At 39.9% G+C, this 20,383-nt stretch overlaps 2 protein-coding genes and 1 pseudogene across 8 annotated transcripts in view; 2 read left to right on the top strand and 1 right to left on the bottom strand.

Moving 5' to 3' along the window:
- The window catches only part of LOC143681249 (uncharacterized), a 147,816-nt gene that overhangs the window by 25,016 nt on the left and 102,417 nt on the right, over positions 1–20,383 (top strand). The window lies entirely within an intron of this gene.
- Positions 1,028–13,706, top strand: LOC143681248 (polypyrimidine tract-binding protein 3 pseudogene; annotated as a pseudogene).
- The window catches only part of LOC143681245 (uncharacterized), a 74,258-nt gene continuing 64,398 nt past the window's right edge, over positions 10,524–20,383 (bottom strand). For 2 of the 3 annotated variants that reach the window (XM_077158096.1, XM_077158095.1), the window contains exon 7: positions 10,524–20,144. In XM_077158096.1, the coding sequence (XP_077014211.1) occupies positions 18,531–20,144 (1,614 nt within the window). In that variant the 3' untranslated portion in view covers positions 10,524–18,530. The remainder of the gene's footprint in view (positions 20,145–20,383) is intronic. The other variant, XM_077158097.1, reaches the window with a different exon arrangement.

Raw genomic sequence — 20,383 nt, forward strand, 5'->3', positions numbered from 1 at the left:
CACTCAGCCTCTTTCCCCAGCAATTCCTGTCATTGCCCAATAGGCTCATGAACAAAGTCCTTGTGGTGGTAGGGATGGAGGTTATGCATGGGTTCAGAAACATGGACTTCCATTCACCAAGGCTGACCTGACTACAACCACTGCTGAGTGTGCAGTCTGCCAGCAGGAGAGACACACACTCAGCCCCTGATATGGCACCATTCCCCAAGGTGATCAGCCGGCTATAGAGTTGCAGGTTGATTCCATTGTACACTCCCATTGTGGGAGGGGCAGCTATTTGTTTTAAGTGGATTAGACTCATACTTTGGGTATGGGTTTGCTTTCCCTGCATACAATGCTTCTGCAAAAACTACCATCTGTGGACTTACAGAATAACTTATCCATTGTCATGGTATACCACATAGCATTGCTTTTGATCAAGGAACACACTTCAAAGCAAATGAAGTGCAGGAATGGGCACATGCTCATGAAGTTCTCTGGTCTTACCACATTCCTGGTCATGCAGAAGTAGCTGGATTGATAGAATGGTGGAATGAATGGCCTTTTGAAAACTCAAATTATGGTGCCAACTAGGTGGCAGTACCTTGCAGAGCTGGGGTGATGTTCTCCAGGAGGGTGGGTTTGCTCTGAATCAGTGTCCACTGTATGATGCTGTTTCTCCCATAGCCAGGATGCATGGGATCAGGAACCAAGGGGTGGAAATGGGAATGGCACTACTCACTATTACCCCTAGTGATCCACTAGGAAAATTTATGCTCCCTATCCCTGCAACTTTGTGCGCTGCTGGTTTCCAGGTTTTAGTTCCAGAAGGGAAAGTGCTTCCACCAGGAGAAACAATGATTCCTTTGAACTGGAATCTAAGACTTCCAGCTAGTCCCTTTGGGCTATTCCTTTCTCTGGATCAAAAAGCCAAGATACGTATTCCTTTACTGGCTAGGGTGATTGACCCTGAGTATCAAGGGTGAATGGGACTGCAACTACAAAATGGAGGTAAAGAGTTTCCCTGGAATATAGGAATATAGTCTTTTAGTACTGTCATGCCCTGTGTTGACAATCAGTGGAAAACTGCAACAACCCAATCCAGGCAGGACTACCCATGGCTCTCAAACTTCAGGAATGGGTCACCCCACCAGACAAAGAACCATGGCATATGAAGTACTTGCTGAGGGTAAAGGGAACATGGAATGGTTAGTGGAAGATTGTAGTGATAAATATGAACTACGACCACATGATCAGTTACAGAAACAAGGATTATACTTCTGTTTTGTTCATTTTATAGTATTTAAATTGTATGAGATCAAGTTTAAGAGTGAATATTTCCTAAAGAGTTGCATCCTACTCTGGGAAGATTCAGTATGCTTCTGGTTGTACCAGGGACAGCTGAGTATTGTCAGGTGAGAAAAAAGTGTGTCTGTTATTATTTTCTATTTAGAGATTAAGTGTGGTTTAAAGTGATGTGTATAGGCTGCCAGGTTGACAGGGAGTGGACTGTCATGGTCAGGTTCATGTGTCAACTTGGTGGTGCTCAGTTGTCTGGTTGGGCAAGTGCTGACCTGTCAGTTGCAATGAGGACATTTCATGGACTTAAATCATGATGCATTGACTGCATCCACAGCTGATTGCATTTGTAATCAGCTAAGGCGAGTGTTTTCTGCAATGGGTGATGATTAGTCTAATCATCAGAAGGCTTTTAAGGAGGATTCAGAAGGATAGTCTCTCTTTCTGCTTCAGCCAGTGAGCCTCTCCTCTGGAGTTTGTCCAGACTTTTCTTTGGAGTCACCAGCTCAACTGCCAGCCCTATGGATTTTTGAACTCTTCCATTCCCAGGGTGAATCACAACATGATATCACATGACTGTTCTGTCTTTGGCCTCTGCCTCTTCTAGAGTGAGTTCTCATGATTTGGTTAATTCTTACATCTGAGCTGGACTTATGTGTCTGGTTCTGTGGTGGCTCCTGTATGCAATCATAAGCAGTTTGTTGGTTACATGGTTGGTCAGCATGGAAATTCTCTGTGTTCTTCAAATAGTCATTTGCAATGAGTGTCAACAATGATAAAATCATCTTCCCACCTCACAACTGTTACTATAACCCCTGTACCCACATGGAGGAGTTTATAATCCAATCGTTTTGCCAGTCACTGGACCGTATGGACAGATTGTAACAGCCAGTGACTCCTAAATATGTAGCAGAATGTTGTCAGAGTAGGCTATACAGCCATCACCACCACATGGTGTTCACCACATTGGACAGAACATTATCATCCAGCGTAAATCAAAAGTTGGTTACTCTTGGAATAGATTCCCACAGTGGCCCAATGGATTCTGTGAGCTATAAATTTTGCAATTTCTGTTTTACATTTTTTTTTTTTTTTTTTTTAACATGGGCAGACACCGGGAAGCAAACCCAAGATTCTGGCATGGCAGGCGAGAACTGAGTCACCATGTCCCAGGTTTTGCAATTTGATCTGTGAAACAAGCTGTACCATCAGCTTGACTACCCCACATAACCAAGGGTAGGGCATGATCATGCTCTGTGTGCTTCTTGCCCCCATCCAGCAAAGTAGAACTTTGAAATCCTACTGAGGCTTGCTCTTGGAAGAGGAAGCTTTGTTGAACATGCCCTACTTTTTTAGTAGGATTAATGAGTGCCCATATGATTATGGGCAATTCTGGCTTTAGAGTCACAGAGAGCACATCAGTCATTGTATGTTCAGTCTCCACTAAGTTCCAGTAACAAGCTAAAAGCTGCTATTCAAAATAGTGGGTGGCATTTAATGGCTACCATGGATAAGGAGTAAAATTGGGCTATAGTCAATGTGAATCCACTTCATTATCTGTCTCGTGCTCACAGTTGGAATTGTGGAATTGTCTTCCTCACTGTCCTGGTAGGGGCACAGGAAGACTTAGCAACCCATGTGTAACACTCAGTCCTCAGTACTCAGTGCTCAGAGAGCAATTGTGAAGTATTCTAAATCTTCCCAGTCCTTCCAGCCCTCATTTTCCTGCTTTTTATTGGGTCTTATGATGGCCTCAACCTCTAATTTAGAGGGACCCACTTCTCCTGATAGTGTTGGCATTAGTGTTGATATTCCAGAGGCATCACATCAGTTTCTGTATTGTCTGTTCTGTTTTTGTACCAAAGCCACAGTACCCTGAAATTGGGCCTCATCCCTTCTTTTGTCTTTCCCTAGTGGTCTTTGTCTTCCCTGTATGGTTCTTCAGTGCATTTTCTTGTTGCCTGACTTCCATCCATCTAGCCCTGCTTCCATGCTGCTGCTTCCACGCAAAAATGAGATATAGTGGTTGGTATTTTCCATGACGTTGCCCACCATCATCCCTAGGGAGAAAAAGATGGACAGGGGTGTCTTCTACTGGAGATTCTCTTGTCTCATGAATGCCTCCAGTGCTGTTTGATACAAGTCTGTCCCATCCACATCCTGTCCATGAGTGGAATTATATAGCCATGTCTATCACCTTAACGTTAACATAAAGGATAGTTTACATTTTCCATGGTGGTTTTTTTTTTTGAGGAGGAGTTCCCTGCATTTAAGAATAATGTTATGCGCCAAGGAACTCAGGCTAAAAGTGGCGTAGGTTTGTCTATCCTCTTGATTCTGTTGTTCAATTTGGGCAAAAATATGTTTTAGCAAGTTTGTTAATTAGATTCAGTTGTCAGCTTGGCCAGGTGAACATACCTAATCTTGTTGCTGCGGACATAAGCCAATGGTACGTGAACCTCATCTGTTGCCAATTACATCTGCAGTCGGCTAGGAGGCATGTCTGCTGCAATGAGTGACATTTGACTTAATTGGCTGGTGCTTAAATGAGAGATCACAACGTAGCACAACTAAGCAGCTTGGCATTCCTCATCTCAGCACTTGCAGCTCAGCCCAGGCCTTTGGAGATGGAGAAAGAAATCACCCTGGGGAAAGTTGTTGGAACCCAGGGGCCTGGAGAGAAGATCAGCAGAGACCATCTTGTGCCTTCCACGTAAGAAAGAACCTCAGTGGAAAGTTAGCTGCCTTTCCTCTGAAGAACCAACAAAATAAATCCCCTTTTATTAAAAGCCAATCCGTCTCTGGTGTGTTGCATTCCGGCAGCTAGCAAACTAGAACAGCAAGGATCAGCTATTAATTTCCCCACTGTGCCATTTAGCTCAAAACATCTGACTCTGCAGTGGCCCTTTATTGAATAGATGCACTAACCAAGATGCACTAACCAAGACACATGATATGCTCCTGGCTTTTTTCTATGTCTTTTTACTTTTGTGGAAAAATATCTCAGATTCCCTTTGGGAGACGTTTGGCATCTTTGAGTCGACATGATGGTTGGCGGGTGGCATTGGAGTATGCAACTAGGAGACAGGGTAAAGATTCCTTACCATTTCTGGGACCCACTTGTCACATATCCATCCTCAGCCATCAAACCAGTTCATCCTTGTTAAGAAATTTTCGCATATTTCTGTTGTCCCATTCAGCTACAAAAGGCAGGTAACTCAGGCAGCCTGTCATCTCCCAGGGTACAAAAACCATTCCAGAATTACTGAACTGAAGAACTGTTATGCCTCCACAATGCCATTGTTGGTGCTCATTCTCGCTGTGCCAAACCTTTTGGGGAAGAGACATCTGTGGTAGGTTGAGCCCTACATGAGACATGTCAACTCATTGGATTTTGTTGGATTTGCCAACAAAAGACAAAGTGGATGGAACACTGCTGCATCACATAGAGAACAGGTAAAGCAAGACCAGCTCACTAGTAAGCATCAGTTTTCCGTGGCCAGCATGTCTTCAGCCAAATAATACATTTTTTTAGATCATGAAATGAATAAAATAGAGTTCTGCCAGTTTTCCAGTATTCTCTGAATACAATGAAGTGTGAGGCATTTTTCTTGTTAGTTGGGGAAAGGACATTGGTGTCACCCCAGAATTTTGAAACAGTTGTAATTGACTTGTTTGATTAGAGGAAGCCAATTTTGCTAATATTTTTTTTGTGATGCTTCTCAAGCCAAGTAAAAATAGTTTAATGCAGGAATTCTGTTTACAATGTTAGCTGCTGGTGTATTTTTTACATGATTTTTCTATTAACTTACAAATTCCTAAACAATTATAATGTTAGTAATAGGACATATTTCATAGACTTGTTACTGGGTGTTTTAAATAAACCATGTAAATTGTTTCACACAGTGCTGGGAATATGGTATTTCTCACTAAATGCTGGGTTCTGCTGTTAAAAACAGTAAATTACAAAATGTGCTATCAGTTATAGCAAATGTTACATACTACTGCAAGTGTTGGAGGTTGTGTGTTATATATGAATCATGTATTCTGTGAATGATTGTTCTATAAAACCACAACTTCTCTAATGAAGTAAATAAAAAGTTGTGGTCAGTGTTTGGCCATGTGCACCCCTGGTTTGGAAGAGAGGAATTTTATGTTCTTTTCTGTCATTCTGTCACGAGTGAGCTAGCCAGGGAACGGGTACCCCAGCTGCCTGCATGAGAAGTGGGATTGGTAGTAGTGGTAGCTGCATGGAGAGAGAAATTTACCATACCTTCTGATAATGTATCATCCTCTTCCTCTTCCTTGGATCTTTAAACTGTTCTTCAGGAGTTCTAAAGTGGTTGTTTTAAACAGTTCCTGCCTGTTTATTAGTCGTTTTGGTGGAAAACTTGAGTCCTAGAGTTCCCTATGCTGTCATCTTACCATACTTCTTTTGATAGATTATAGATGACATTGTATTTTTTAACTTTAAAAATAATTTTTGTTAGAAAAGTTGTAAGTTTACAGAACAGTCGTGCAGATAATACAATTTCCATATACCCCCTCCCATTATTACTTTTCTTTATTAGGGTGTCTTTGTTATAACTGATGAAAGAATATTAAAATTGTACTATTAAATGTAGAACATAATTTACATCAGGTTTCAGTGTTCATGTTGTGGAGGCCTATGTTTTTGTTTTATTTTTTATTCTAGTAATATCTAGACAACCCATAATTTCCCCCATTAACCACATTCAAAGACATAATTCAGTAGTGTTAACTACATTTACAATGTTGTGATACCATCAAGTTTCCATTACCCCAAATTCTTAAATAAGAATAAGAATTAACTCCCTATTGCCTACCTCCATCCTAGTCCCTATATCCTCTAGTCTAGTTTATGACCCTTTGAATTTGCTTATTCTAATTATTTCATATCAGTGAGAGCTCACAATATTTGCCCTTTACTGTCAGGCTTATTTCATGCAACTTATCTTCAGGGCTCTAATGTTTCCATAGAACATTGTATCAGGAGAGACATATGTCATTGTAAGCAGAATGAGTTAACTCTGACCTGAATATGTTAATTTTCATTTAAAATATTTTAAGCAGAAAATTACTTGTCAATATTGTCTGATTCCAGAGAACTGTTTATACAGCTCAGTTAATGAGACATTGACTAAGAAAGCCAAATTTAACTTAATTAGTACAGTTTCACTGGAAGAGCATTCGTGCCTACTGAAGAAGTGAGAGCACTATTTGAAATAAATCTAGGTGAAAAATATAGTAGTTTGGGGTAAACACTGATAATAACAAAGTATATTTGTGCCTTGAAATATATGTGCCTTGAACTTAATGGAGAAAAAGATCACAGATTACCCAACTATTCACAATAAGGTACAAAGTGTTTTAAAGTAACTTACACTTAAGTTCTGCACAAAAATGAACTCACATGGATCAGTGACCTAAACATAAAATGAAAACCTTCTGAAAGAAAATATATTAGAAAAACTAGGCAAACATGGCTTTGGCAATAAATTTTTGCATTTTTTAAGATACATCAAAGTACAGACAATGAAAGAAAAAGTTCATGAGTTGGACTTTATTTAAGTAAAAACTCTTACTCTGTCAAAGACAGTATTAAGAGAATACAGATGATCCACAAACAGGCAGAACACATAAAACATGATAAAATGTTTGGACTGGAAATATGCAAAGAAATATTAAATCTCAAAAATTACAAAACAAAGAACCCAATTAAAAATTCCACAGATGGGGTGGGCTCCAAGGAGTGGGCTAGGTGAATGGAACAAGCTTCAGGGAGGGGAAGGCAGTGACCAGAGCTTGTTCATTCTCTACCAGGTTCCCACTGTCCCACCTCTGGCACGCTAGGGCTCTCAGAAGAGGCTCCGCCTGCTCATCCCCAGAGCCACCTTGTTACTACTGCCTCCTCTCTCTGCTTACTGTGAGCCATCGGTCCCACATAGTGCACTCCTCCCTCAGTTCTGTGTATGGTGGGGAATCTGATGAGCATCTTTCTCCTGGTACCATAATGGGACATTTTTCCATGAACAATTCTCCTCCTATAGTCTATGCTAATAGAATGACAAGAAATTTAAAGGAAATAGACCTCCCTGCTTGTCTTCCTGTGTTCTCTGTCTTTGATAAATTCCAAGGGATGTCACCAAAGCAGAGGTCATATCATTGGGTTGCCATTTGGCAAAGTGATCTTTTGATGTTGACAGGAAAAACCAGGCTTTCTTAGATATGGCTTCTGAGGAAGCTGCTGTAACCATGACGAACTATTACACTACCTATGATGACTCGCCTTTTAAAGCTAGTCTGTCTATATTCAGTCTTTCAGCCACAGAGAACTGAAGACTGATAATCTGCCTAATCAAACCAGAGCCCAAGGTGCCTTGCAGGCCATCAGTGCTGTCAGTCAGGAACCCTGGCCCTTACAGGAGCTCCTGTATATGAAGGCACAGTCCTGCCAAATAATTATTGAAAACCTATTTTATCCTCTTATTCTAGAAGCTCTTCATTGGATATTTTCTAAATTTGGTTCAGTCTGGAAGATTACCATCTTTGAAAAGAATAATCAGTTTTAAGCCTTGCTTCAGTGTGCTGATGATAATGCAAATTATGCCAAAGTGGTTCTGGATGGCCAGAATGTCAGTAATGCATGCTGCACTTTGCTCAATGACTTCTCCAAGCTCACCAGCCTTAATGTGAGATATAATAATGACAAAAGCAGAGATTTTATGCACTTAGAACTTCCTACTAATGATGGCCAGCCAAATCTTGAGCCCCCACAGTTGCTGCTTTTGGTACAACCAGTATAATTTCCTCACCATATGCAGGGGCTGCTGGGTTTGCCCCAGCCATTGGATTTCTTCAGGCTTCTGAAACTCTTAGTTCTCTCACTATCACCTCCTCTGCTGCACTGGAGGGATGGCCATTCCTGGAGCTAGTGGGATGCCAGGAAATTCCTGTTCTCATCACCAATCTCAGTCCTCATCTTATCACAACGTATAACTTATTCTGTTGGGGAGTGTGTGAAGACTATGTTTAATAAGAAAGAAAAGGCCTTGTTCAAATGGTAGATGCAAATCAAGCTCAACTAGCAACAAACCATCTGAGATATCAGATTTTATGGAAACAAATCAAGCTCAACTTGCAACAAACCATCTGAGATGTCAGATTTTATGGAAAAAGTATTTCTTACCACACTTTCCAAGCATCAAAAAGTTCAGCATCCTTAAGGAGAACAAGAAAACCAAGAACTAACTAAGGATTTCAGCAATAGTCCTTTGCAAGTGAAAGATTTGAAATATAGATTCCATGCAAACAGCAACCAGAAAAGAGCATGGGTAGCTGTATTTTCCCTTTTTGTCTAAAGTAAGTCTTTTATAGAGAGCATATAGTTGGATCCTGTTTTTATCAATTCTGATAGTCTATGACTTTTGATTGAGTTTAATCCATTAACAAAGAGTTGGGAAATTTTTGGTGATTATTCCTGTTATTCTTTAGTCCCCCCTTCCTTTATCTTCTAATTTTGGGACACCTCCAACACATATATTCATACTCTTCATGATATCAATTCCCTAAGATCCTTCTCAAGTTTTTCTATTCTTTTCCCTTTCTCTTCTGCAAGTTTTCAGATATCTTGTCCTCTAGTTCACTGATCCATTATCTGCCTCTTCAAATCTGCTGTCGTATGTTTCCATTGTGTTTTTCCTATCTTCTGTTGTCCCATTCATTCCCATAAGTTTTTTTTTTTGGCAAACTTCCTAGCTTTTCTTTATGTTCACCTAGTGTCTCCTTCTTTATATCCTTCATCTTTCTCTCTTTTTGTTTTCTAATATTTTTATTGAGAAATTTTCACACACATACAGTCCATCCAAATTATACAATATCAAGTAGTTGTATATTCATCACCGTGATCATTTTTACATTTGTGTCACTCCAGAAAAATAAATAAAAAGAAAAAACTAATACATCCAGTACCCCTTATCTCTCCCTCTCATTGGCCACCAGCATTTCAATTTACCCAGTTTCTTTCCCTATATCATGACCTATTATTTACATACTTTTATCCTCATTTCTTTTTTTTAATCACTTTTTTTCCCACATGGGCAGGCACCGGGAATCGAACCTAGGTCTTCAGCATAGCAGGTGAGAGTTCTACCCACTGAGTCACCATTGCACTGCCCTATCCTTTTTTCTTTTTGATTTATCTGCCCATACCTTCAATAACAGGAGCATCAGACACAAGGCTTTCATAGTCACACTGTAAAAGCTATATAGTTGTACAGTTTTCCCACTGGAACATAGTTCAACAGTTTCAGGAACTTCCTTCTAGCCACTCCAATACACCATAAACTATAAAGGGATATCTGTATAATGTATAAGAATAACTTCCAGAATAACCTCTTGACTGTTTAAAATCTCTCAGCCATTGAAACTTTTATTTTTCCTCTTTTGCTTTTCCCCCTTTTAGTCTAGAAGGCTTTCTCAATTCCATGATACCAGTGAATCCCAGGAATTCTGTCCCATGTTGCAAGGGAGATTTAAATCCCTGGGAGTCATGTCTCCCATAAGGTGGAGGGCAGTGAGTTCATCTAAGTTGGCTTAGAGAGAGAGGCCACATCTGAGCAACAAAAGAGGTTCCCCAGGGGTGACTCAGACATAATTATAAGTAGGCTTTGCTTCTCCTTTGCAGGAATTAGTTTAATAGGGGTGAGCCAAAAGATCAAGGGCTCAGCCTATTGAATTGGTTGTCCCCAATTCCTCAGATAAGGAAGTTTAGTATTTCCTCCTTTCTCTCTAGTCCTCCAAGGGGACTTTGTAAATCTTTTTTATTCTTTGCCTACATTACTCTGGGATATATTGTAGCATCACAGTAACCTGTACAAACCACCAAGATCTCATGGCCTCATCCAGATTCCATGTAATTATGGCTTTCAAGGTGTTCATCTCTTTTGCCACATTCTTCTCCTCATTGAATTGATTTAGAGGATTTGTTTACATATCCTTAATTTTACTCATTTCAACTCCTGTATCTTATATGAATTTTGTTCTTTTGTGCAGTATCTTTGGGCTTTCTAGTGTCATTTGTGATTTTTTCTATCTTTTTTTTTACATGGGCAGGCACCGAGAATTGAACCCGGGTCCTCGGGCTTGGCAGGGAAGCATTCTTACCTGCTGAGCCACCGTGGCCCACCCCATTTGTGATTTTTTGCTGTTATCTAGGTAACTGATTTTCTGGATTAGTTTAGGTCATTTTTCTCTCATCTTCAGTTTACTTGTTGGTTGGATTTCTGCAGTTATTTGACATCTGGTTCAAGTTATTCTAGACCTTTAGCATACCTTCCTTTTAACTGACGAAAGTTCTTTTTTTTAAATTATTTTATTTTTATTTATCTATTTTTACATGGGCAGGCTCCAGGAATCAAACCCGGGACTCTGGCATGGCAGGCAAGAATTCTGCCACCAAGCCACCATTGCACTGCCCTGATAAAAGTTTTCAGTTATTTGTCTCATTCTTGCCCTGCATATGTTGAATGTTTTCTCTCTTTCTTTTTTTGAGATTGCTCTTTTCTGGTACAGTGTGGTTATCTCCAGGAAAAAGGTATCTTTTCCTCCTCAGGGAATGTTAATCTGCTAGTGTTCTTCTTCTCCTTCTTCATGTTTTTTAACACTCCTTTCATTACCCATAGCAATAAACATTTTTACCAGAGGTAATATATACAATAAATATCGAATGGAAATTTGAGCTATATTCTTGTCATGGTCAGGTTCATGTGTCAACTTGGCCAGGTGCTGGTGCCCAGTCGTCTGGTCGGTCAAGCACTCACCTGTCTGTTGCTATGAGGACATTTCATGGATTTAAATCATGTCAGCTGCATCCATAGTTGACTGTATCTGTAATCAGTTCAGGGGAGTGTTTTCTCCAGTGAGTAACACTTAATCTAATCACTGGAAGCCTTTTAAGGAGAATTCAGAAGAGACAGTCCTTCCTTCCTGCTTCAGCCAGCGAGCCTCTCCTGTGGAGTTCATCCAGACCCTTCATCGGAGTCATCAGTTTCACAGCCTGCCCTATGGATTTTGGACTCTTCCATTCCCATGGTTGCCCAGCCAGCCTCTCCTGAGAGTTTGTTGTGGACTTTCATCAGAGTTACTAGCTGGCAGCCTACCCTACAGACCTTGGACTCTACATTCTCATGCTTATGTGAGACACTTTTATAAATTTTGTATCTACAGATATCTCCTGCTGATTCTGTTTCTCTAGAGAACGCTAGCTAATACAGTTATTAAAAAAAGAATTATTAGACCACAATCTAACTGGGGATGGTCTACATACTGAGAGAATGGAAGCTACTGGGAGATGGTCTGTGCTGCTCAGTATTACCAAGTGTAGGATGGCCAAGGGATGAAGCTTTGCACTTCATCTCCACTTCTGTTGCTGGTTTTTAGTTACATCCATACTCCAGTGAATGCCAGGACTATTTATCTTGTATTTCGCAATGGCAAGTTCTTTCTTGAAACTTCTGATTCTCAAATTGAAGATGTCGAAAATGAATGGCCTGTTGGCTCATTCCTTCCAATTTTGCTCAGAGCATATGTAAACATTCACTGGAGAATCCTTGGCTATGTATGTGTTTTTTACAGTACCTGGGCCATCCCTATTTCTGTGTATGTTCCCAGCAGTGAGGGAGTGAGTTTCTGTACCTACAGAGCACAGAAAATATGTATGCATATAAAGTTCTTCCCTGTAAGGTAAGGAGGCAATCTGGAAAAGTTTCCTGAGGAAATAACTTTTTAGTAGAAGTTAGAGTAGATTTTAGGGAATTAAGGTGTTCCAGGCAGAGGGAACAGCATGTGCAATAGACCTGAGGGAAGGAAGCATCATGAGCTGTTGAAAGACCTGAAAGAATGCCAGTTGACTGGAGTTCAGAGAGAGGGGAAGAGTCCCCAAAATGCAGCTGGACGGGTAGGCAGGGGAAGGTCATGCAGGGCCTGATAAGCATTCTAAAAATGCTCTTAAGAGCAATGGGAATTTGTTGACGTGCTAAGAAGGAAGTGACACGATTACATTTGCCTGTTGAAAAGCTGACCATTCTAGCTACAGCGTAGAAACTAGATTAGAGAAGAGCAAGTTGAGGGGCAGGGGGACGTGGTTTGAGAAAAAGACAAAGATGGACTTGGAATTGATAGAGGGAAATTTATGGACTCTACAAGTATTTATAAACTGGCAAAACAAAATTTGTTACAGGGGATGAGAGTGAAGTGTCCAGATACAAAGGATGGGTGGTATTACCCTTCATTGAGATGGGGAGTCCTAGAAGAGGACCAGGTTTTGGAATGAGGGTATAAAAGGATGGTACAGATCCATTTGTGTGCATGTTGAGTTTGAGATATATGAGGTAGATATTGAGTAGGTTATTTGATATGCGAGCATGGAGATCAGAGAAGTCTGTGCTGGAGGTGTATGTTTGAGAGTCACTCCTCCAGAGCATAACTGAAACCATGGTAACAGACGAGACTATGTTCATAGGTGAGATTGTGTAGGGAGAAGAGTCAAGAGTGAGAAGAGCAGAACCAAGGACTGTAAACTTGAAACCTGTTAGTGCTGATGTCACGCAGAGGGGACTGAGCTGACCATGGAGACTGAAAATCAATGCCTTGAGAAGTGGGAGGAAAACCAGGATGATGACCATGTAGTACCAGTATGAAAACCACCTTCACTGTAGTCAGTACTAAAACTAAACACTAATTTGTTTAAAAATTATTTTTAATCTTGGTCTGATTTGTAATGTTTTCAAGGAGTGGACGTGGAAGCCTACTTAGCTTTCAGGATAAAGAGAAGGAGCACACTAAATGGTTCACTGAGTTTAGTACTGGTAATAAGGGGCATGGCTTCTGCCTTGCCTGTAGAATATTTCCTGGTCTCTCTGTGAGCTGTTCTGGGTAGAACAAATAGAAGTCCTTTCTGCTGGAGCAACAAAAAGTTGACCTGGTAAGGAAGAACAGAAGGGCAAAGTATATGAAGAAAAGGGAAAGAGATAAAAAGAAGAACTAATCTTTATAATTAGAAAGATATATGGTAATTTCCATATGTGATATGAAGTGGTTCTCTATTCCATTCTAACCTCTGTTGAGGAAGTGGGTTTTTTTTTTTAACAGAATACCAGAATAAAAATGTAATGAGAGGTGATTTATACTAGGAAGAGAGATTTGTTTGTTTTTCTGGCTCTCTACTCTGAAGAGTAAAGGCAAAGAGAACCTGCTAAGACAAAAGGCAGTAGCTGATCAAGTCATAATCCTGAGACATCATGTTGAATGATAAAAGCCAATCACAAAAATATTGTGTGATCGCACTGATTGGAACTAATCAGTATAAGCAAACTCAGAGTCAGACTGTAGAATATAAGTTACCAGGGGACAGGGCGGGGATAGGGAATGGGAGGTCAAGGCTTAAAATGTACAGTGGTCCTGTTTGGAACCATGCTGGTGGAGGTAGTAGCACAATACTGTGACATAATTAACAGCACTGAAATATATATGTGAATGTGGTTAAAAGGGGAAAGTTAGTTGGACAGGGTGGGGATAAGGAATGAGAGATCAAGGCTTAAAATATACAGTGGTCCTTTTGGAGCAATGGAAATGTTTTGTAATAGGTGGTGGAAGTGGTGGCACAACACTCTGACATAATTAAGAGCCCTGAAATATATATCTGAATGTAGTTAAAAGGGGAAATGTTTGTTTATTTATAGGGTGTGCCAGTTTGAAAGGATTTATGTACCCTAGAAAAGCCATGTTTTAATCCTAATCAGTTTTATGAGAGCAACGTTTTCTTCTAATCCCTATTCAGCAGTATAGATTGGAAACTTGATTAGGTTATTTCCACAGAGCTGTGAATCAGTTGTGGTTATTAAGCTTGATTAAATGGAGACTTGTTTCCACCCATTCTGCATGGGTCTTGATTAGTTTACTGGAAGAGGAGACATTTTGGAGAAAGTTTCTTTTTGAGAATGCTGCAGAACCATGAAGTAGAGAGTCTACCAGCCAGCGACTGTTGGAGATGAAGAAGGAAAACACTTCCTGGGGAGATTCATGAAGCAAGAGGCCTGGAAAGAAAGCCAGCAGATACCGCCATGTTCACCACGTGCCCTTGCAGCTGAGAAACGCTGAATGCCTTCAGCCTTCTTGAACCAAGATGTATTTACCTAGATGCCTTAGATTGGATATTTTTATGGACTTGTTTTAATTGGGACATTTTCTCTGCTTTAGAACTTTAAACTAGTAACTTATTAAATTCCCCCTTTTTAAAAGCCGTTCCATTTCTGGTACATTGCATTCTGGAAGTTAGTAAACTGGAACAAAGGGTAACAAAATGAAAATATTTTAGGGTGGGCCGTGGCAGCTCAATGGCAGAGTTCTCGCCTGCCATGCCAGAGACCCAGTTTCGATTCCCGGTGCCTGCCCATGTTAAAAAACAAGAACAACAAAAAACAACTTTAAAAAGTCCATGGAACCATACAGAAATGGTGAACCCCAGATTAAGCCATGGACTATAGTTAATAGTACAGTTATAAAAATGTGCTATCATCAATTGTAACAAATGTTCTGCACCAATGCAAGGCATTAATAATAGGGTGGTATATAGGAATCTTATTTTGATGTATGATTGTTCTGTAAGCTCCCAGCTGCTCTAATACAGGGGGGAGGAGGGAACCATAAGGATAAAGGAGGGAAAAGGAAAGGAGGAAGGAAGACCATGGGAGAGGACCCCTCCAAGTACCTACAGGAAGAAGATCAGCAATAAATGAGGGGGGTTTGAGAGGAGGGAAGGAACAAAGAAGTGCTTGTGATTAGATTACCTTTATGGAGCTGTGACTCTCCCAGTTGTGTGCATGTGACTTTTAGAATAGATGATTTCCATGAAGATGTAGCACACCCAAGTGTGGGTGTGACATTTTGATTAGAGATGTGACTCCGCCCATTAATGGTGAGTCTTGACTGGAGTCTTTTAAAAGGGGAAACATTTTGGAGAAACCTCAGATGCAGACACTTGGAGAACATTTACTTCAGAACTGACAGAGACACAGATGTTCGGGGATGCTTGGCAGTATCAATAGAAAGAGCAGATGTGTAGAAATAGGCAGAGCCAAGCAGCTGTCATTATGTGCCCTCCCATAAGGTGTTTAGGCAGCTGTGTTAACTGACATACAGTACTCCAATCAAATAAAAATATCTCATTTACAATTCATGTGGCACAGTATTCCCATTGCATAATGGCAGCCTTTCATGCTCCTTATTACCTTCAAGTGGGCAACAGAATGCTGGAATGAATGACTCAAGTAACAAATCACAATGGCCAAAAGTAAGGACTCATTGAGTGGTACCACTCTGCAATTAAAGCTACTGAGACATTGATGTTGCGTTCCAGTAGAAGGGAAACATGAAAACAGATCATACAGAACAAACAGCCATAGGATTTTATGCAGCCCAGCATAACTCCTGTGAAAGACAACTCCTTGTGTTCTATTGGTCTGTGATGGAAATGGAAAGGATTACCAGGGGCTCTGAGGTACTCCTGAGGATCGAAATCCTCATCACATACCACATTCTGAGTAATCAGTACTTTTACCCAGGAAATACCCAATAACATATCATCGGATGGAAGTGGTAAATTTAGGACTGTGCTTGCCTACATGCCCAGGAAGTGACATGCCTGCATGAGTGGTTGGCAATATGCCCAGCAAATATGGGCTGCTGCAGTACCAGAGGACCCTGACTCATGGACATCCCACCAGATGCTCTGTGCTGATTCACTAGAGTAAGCCAAGCTAAAGCCATCTGGTATCTTTTGGGGGAGATGCTGCTATTTCCCTTGCATCAATCAGATGATATACCACCCCTGGCATTGGAAAAAGTGCCCAATGGGCTGAACTGCAAGTGATCATAATAAACTTGGAACACTTGGATCTAAGCATCCCCATGTACCTGTCAATGGCTTAGCAGTCTAGTCTGGTTTGTGGATAGAATGTGATTAGAAAATTAAACACTTTTCCTAGTGTAGCAGAGGGACCTCTGGAACAGTTGGTGGTGTGAAAAGGAACCTTTTATATTACACATACTTATGTATATGACAAGGATCTCATTACGATGGATGTCTGTGGCATGACATAGTCAATTGGGAATATACAACTTTTCACACCCAGTGAGGCAAGAGATCCTGGTGAGTGAGAGGGTGAAGACAATCCCTTCTAGGAGAATGAGACTTAACCTAAATGACATCCATGAAATAGCTGAATTTCCCACGACAGCTTCTTATGCAGGGTGGATATAATTCTAAACTGGACATGCAAATTCTGGCACCATGAATTTATGGGCTCAGTAACATAGATTGCCTCTCTCAATAAATTTCTACTATATAGAAATTGAATTCTACTGTTACTTCAGGCTCTGTGTCATTCTTAAAATTGGTAATGGCCTCTAGTTTTCTTTAGCAAATTTAATAATGGTTTCTATATACCTAATGTCATCTGCAACCAGAAGGTCACCTATTTTTAACCCCAAGATTTCTGCATTTCTTTCATTCTGAATTAATACACTATACAAGTCCATTCCTATGTCTTTATGTAATGGAAGTTACAAGAGAAGACAAAATTTCCTTGGTCTATAGGCAAAGCAATTTTTCAGTATTTCATGAAATGTCAGGTTTGCTGATGAGAATAGAAATACTTCTAGTGCCCGAACGTAGCCCGAAAATCATTGGAAAATCATTGATTAATCTTTTACAATTATGAAATGAGCTGGAAATTTTTCATATTTGCATGCTCTGGATAACCTTTCCAAAATTAATATCAAGGACTGGATTTCCAAATTTGGACCATTATAATGGTTTTGCCCTATAGGTTTTGGAATATATTGTTACTCTGATTGTTAGGATAACCGTTCCAGTGGGTTTGGACTGATATTGCCTGATCAGTTATTAGTGAGGAGAAATAGGAACTGTCAATGTCTGCTTGACTCAGTGAACTCCTGTGTGCAGGACCCTTTCACCCATTCATAAATACTGTTATTCAGATGAAGTATTGTTCCCTCTAAGGTCAGAAACAAAGCAAACATAATTGTTCCTACCCTTCAGATATTTAATCACTGATCCAAATAATGTCCATCATTGGTCCATTAAAGGCAACCACAGAAGCGTATTCATTTATTCCAGGAAATTCACAAATCAGACTTCACATTCTCCTGAAATATAGCATTTCTACTGCTAATCTATAACTCAGCCACCAAACATACAATAATTTGCACAGTCCCATCAAACAAAATAATGTTGTTCCTCACAGACACAGTAACTCCTGCCCAGTAATTATTCATACACAGTAACTACAGACCTCATGATTCATTCCTATGGAACCCACTAATTTTATTTAAAGGGTTGGTTACAAATAAGGCACTCCCATCTCGAGTACAGATACAGAATTTCTCATATGTAATTACTCTGCTTGCTTAGCAGAATGGTAGATGAGGACTTTCCACTTTCACTGGAGTTTTTCTGTGACTTCTTTCATATGGTAGTTCATCAGCCCACTACTAAGGATTTTTCTACAAGTTAGAAACTCATATGGATTCTTCCCTGTGTAAGTTTCTTTTATATTAATTGCAATAGTACTTGATGATTAAAGGCACTACCATGTTGATTACATGATGCTTTTCACCATGTGCATTCTCTGGTGTGTTTAGAGTTTAAAGCTATGGTTAAAACCTCTTCTATACTCAAACAGTGTAGTGTGAGTTCTCTCACTCTATCTAATGCCAGGATATTGACTTAGGGTTTCCTCTCCAGTTCAAATAATTTCATGCTATCTTAAATTAGAAAAATTAAGGTGTTCCCATAAAGATGATATTCCTATGGCTTCTGTCCACTACACATTCTCTCATGTTTCCTGAAGGCAGAACTATGAGCTAAAGCTTTCCCACATAGATGACATTCATGGGGTTTCTCTCAAGTTTAGATTCTCTCATGTTGTCTGAGGGTATAGCATTGATTGAAGGCCTTCCCAGATGTATGGCAATCACAGGGTTTCTTTCTAGGTGTGTTCTCTCATGTTATATAAGATTAAAATATCGACTGATGATTTTCCCACAAGATGGCATTCATAGCATTTATCTCCAGTGTGTATTTGCTCACATTTTCTAAGGTGAAACTGACTGAAAATTTTCACACATAGATTGTATTCATATGGTTTTTCTCAAGTATGAGTCCTCTCATGTCGTCTGAGGGCAGAACAATTAATGAAGACTTTTCCACATGTATTGCATTCATAGGGTTTCTCTCCAGTATGTATTCTGTGATGTCGTCTGAGAGTATAACAATCAATAAAGGCTTTCCCACATATATGACATTCATAGGGTTTCTTTCCAGTGTGTATTCTTTCATGTTGTCTAAGATGAGAACATCGACTAAAGGCTTTACCACATGTATGACATTCATAGGGTTTCTCTCCAGTGTGAGTTCTCTCATGTTTCCTCACAGAAGAACAATCAATAAAGGCTTTACCACAAGTATGGCATTCATAGGGTTTCTCTCCAGTGTGGGTTCTATCATGTCGTCTAAGATTATGATATTGACTGAAAGCTTTTCCACATAAATGACATTTATAGGGTTTCTCTCCAGTGTGAGTTCTTTTATGTTTTCTTAAGGCTGAACAGTCAATGAAGGCTTTCCCACATGTTTGGCATTCATAGGGTTTCTCTCCAGTGTGTGTTCTTGCATGTCGTCTAAAATAAGAATAACAACTGAAGGTTTTCCCACATAGGTGACACTCAGGGGATTTCACTCCATTGTGAGTTCTCTCATGTTTTCTGAAAGAAGAACAATCATTGAAGGCTTTTCCACATGTATGACATTTATAGGGTTTCTCTCCAGTGTGTGTTCTCTCATGTCGTCTAACATTCTGATACTGACTGAAGGTTTTACCACATGTATGACATTCATAGGGTTTCTCTCCAGTATGGCTTCTCTCATGGTTCTGAAGATGAGAATATTGAGTGAAAGCCTTCCCACACTGCTCACACACATACGGTCTCTCTCCAGTGTGAGTTCTCTCATGCTGTTGACGATGTGAATACTGAGTAAAGGCTTTCCCACATTGATAACATTCATAAGGTTTCTCTCCAGTGTGAGTTCTCTCATGTTGTCTAAGACCAAAATAATGAATGAAGGCCTTCCCACATGTGTGGCATTTGTAGGGTTTCTCTCCAGTGTGTGTTCTGTCATGTTCTCTAAGATAGGAAAGTTGACTGAAGGCTTTTTCACAGGTATGGCATTTATAGGGTTTCTCTCCAGTGTGACTTCTCTCATGTTTCTGAAGATGAGAATGTTGACTGAAGGCTTTCCCACATTGATGGCATTCGTAGGGTTTCTCTCCAGTGTGAGTTCTCACATGCTGCTGAAGATAAGAATATTGACTGAAAGCTTTCCCACACTGATAACATTCATAGGGTCTCTCTCCAGTGTGAGTTCTCTCATGTTGCTTGAGGATATAACAGTGAATGAAGGCTTTGCCACATGTACGGCATTCATAGGGTTTCTCTCCAGTTTGAGTTCCAGTATATTCTCTGTTGCCAGAGCTTGTAATAAAGCCCATATCACTTTGATGGCATTCATATGATTTATTTCTAGTATGAATCTGTTTATGTTGATTGAAAGATGACCAGTCATTGGGTACACTTAGAAGTGATTTGCTTAAATATGGTTTGTTTCTCATGGGATATAATGCATGTTGAGTCACTGTGGGTCTGTGTGTGGAATCTTCATGCAAATCATTACACTGAAAGGAATTTTTTTGAATGTGAGATATCTGCTGTAGAAAATTAGATGAGAGACTGTCAAGCATTTGTTCATATACATACATTTTTTCATTTCCCTACAAATAAATTCTCAACTAATCCTTCAATGAAAGTCTCTAATTAAAATTTTTCCCATTTCAGTTTTATATACACATTACTGACCTTCAAGCATGGAGATTTTCTCTAATATAACATGAAATTGCATAGCTGTTCAATAAATTTTGAGCTTCGTGTTTGAAAGTTTATGTAGATG

Source organism: Tamandua tetradactyla, chromosome 4 (genome assembly GCF_023851605.1).
Source record: "Tamandua tetradactyla isolate mTamTet1 chromosome 4, mTamTet1.pri, whole genome shotgun sequence".
Taxonomy (NCBI): Eukaryota; Metazoa; Chordata; class Mammalia; order Pilosa; family Myrmecophagidae; genus Tamandua; species Tamandua tetradactyla.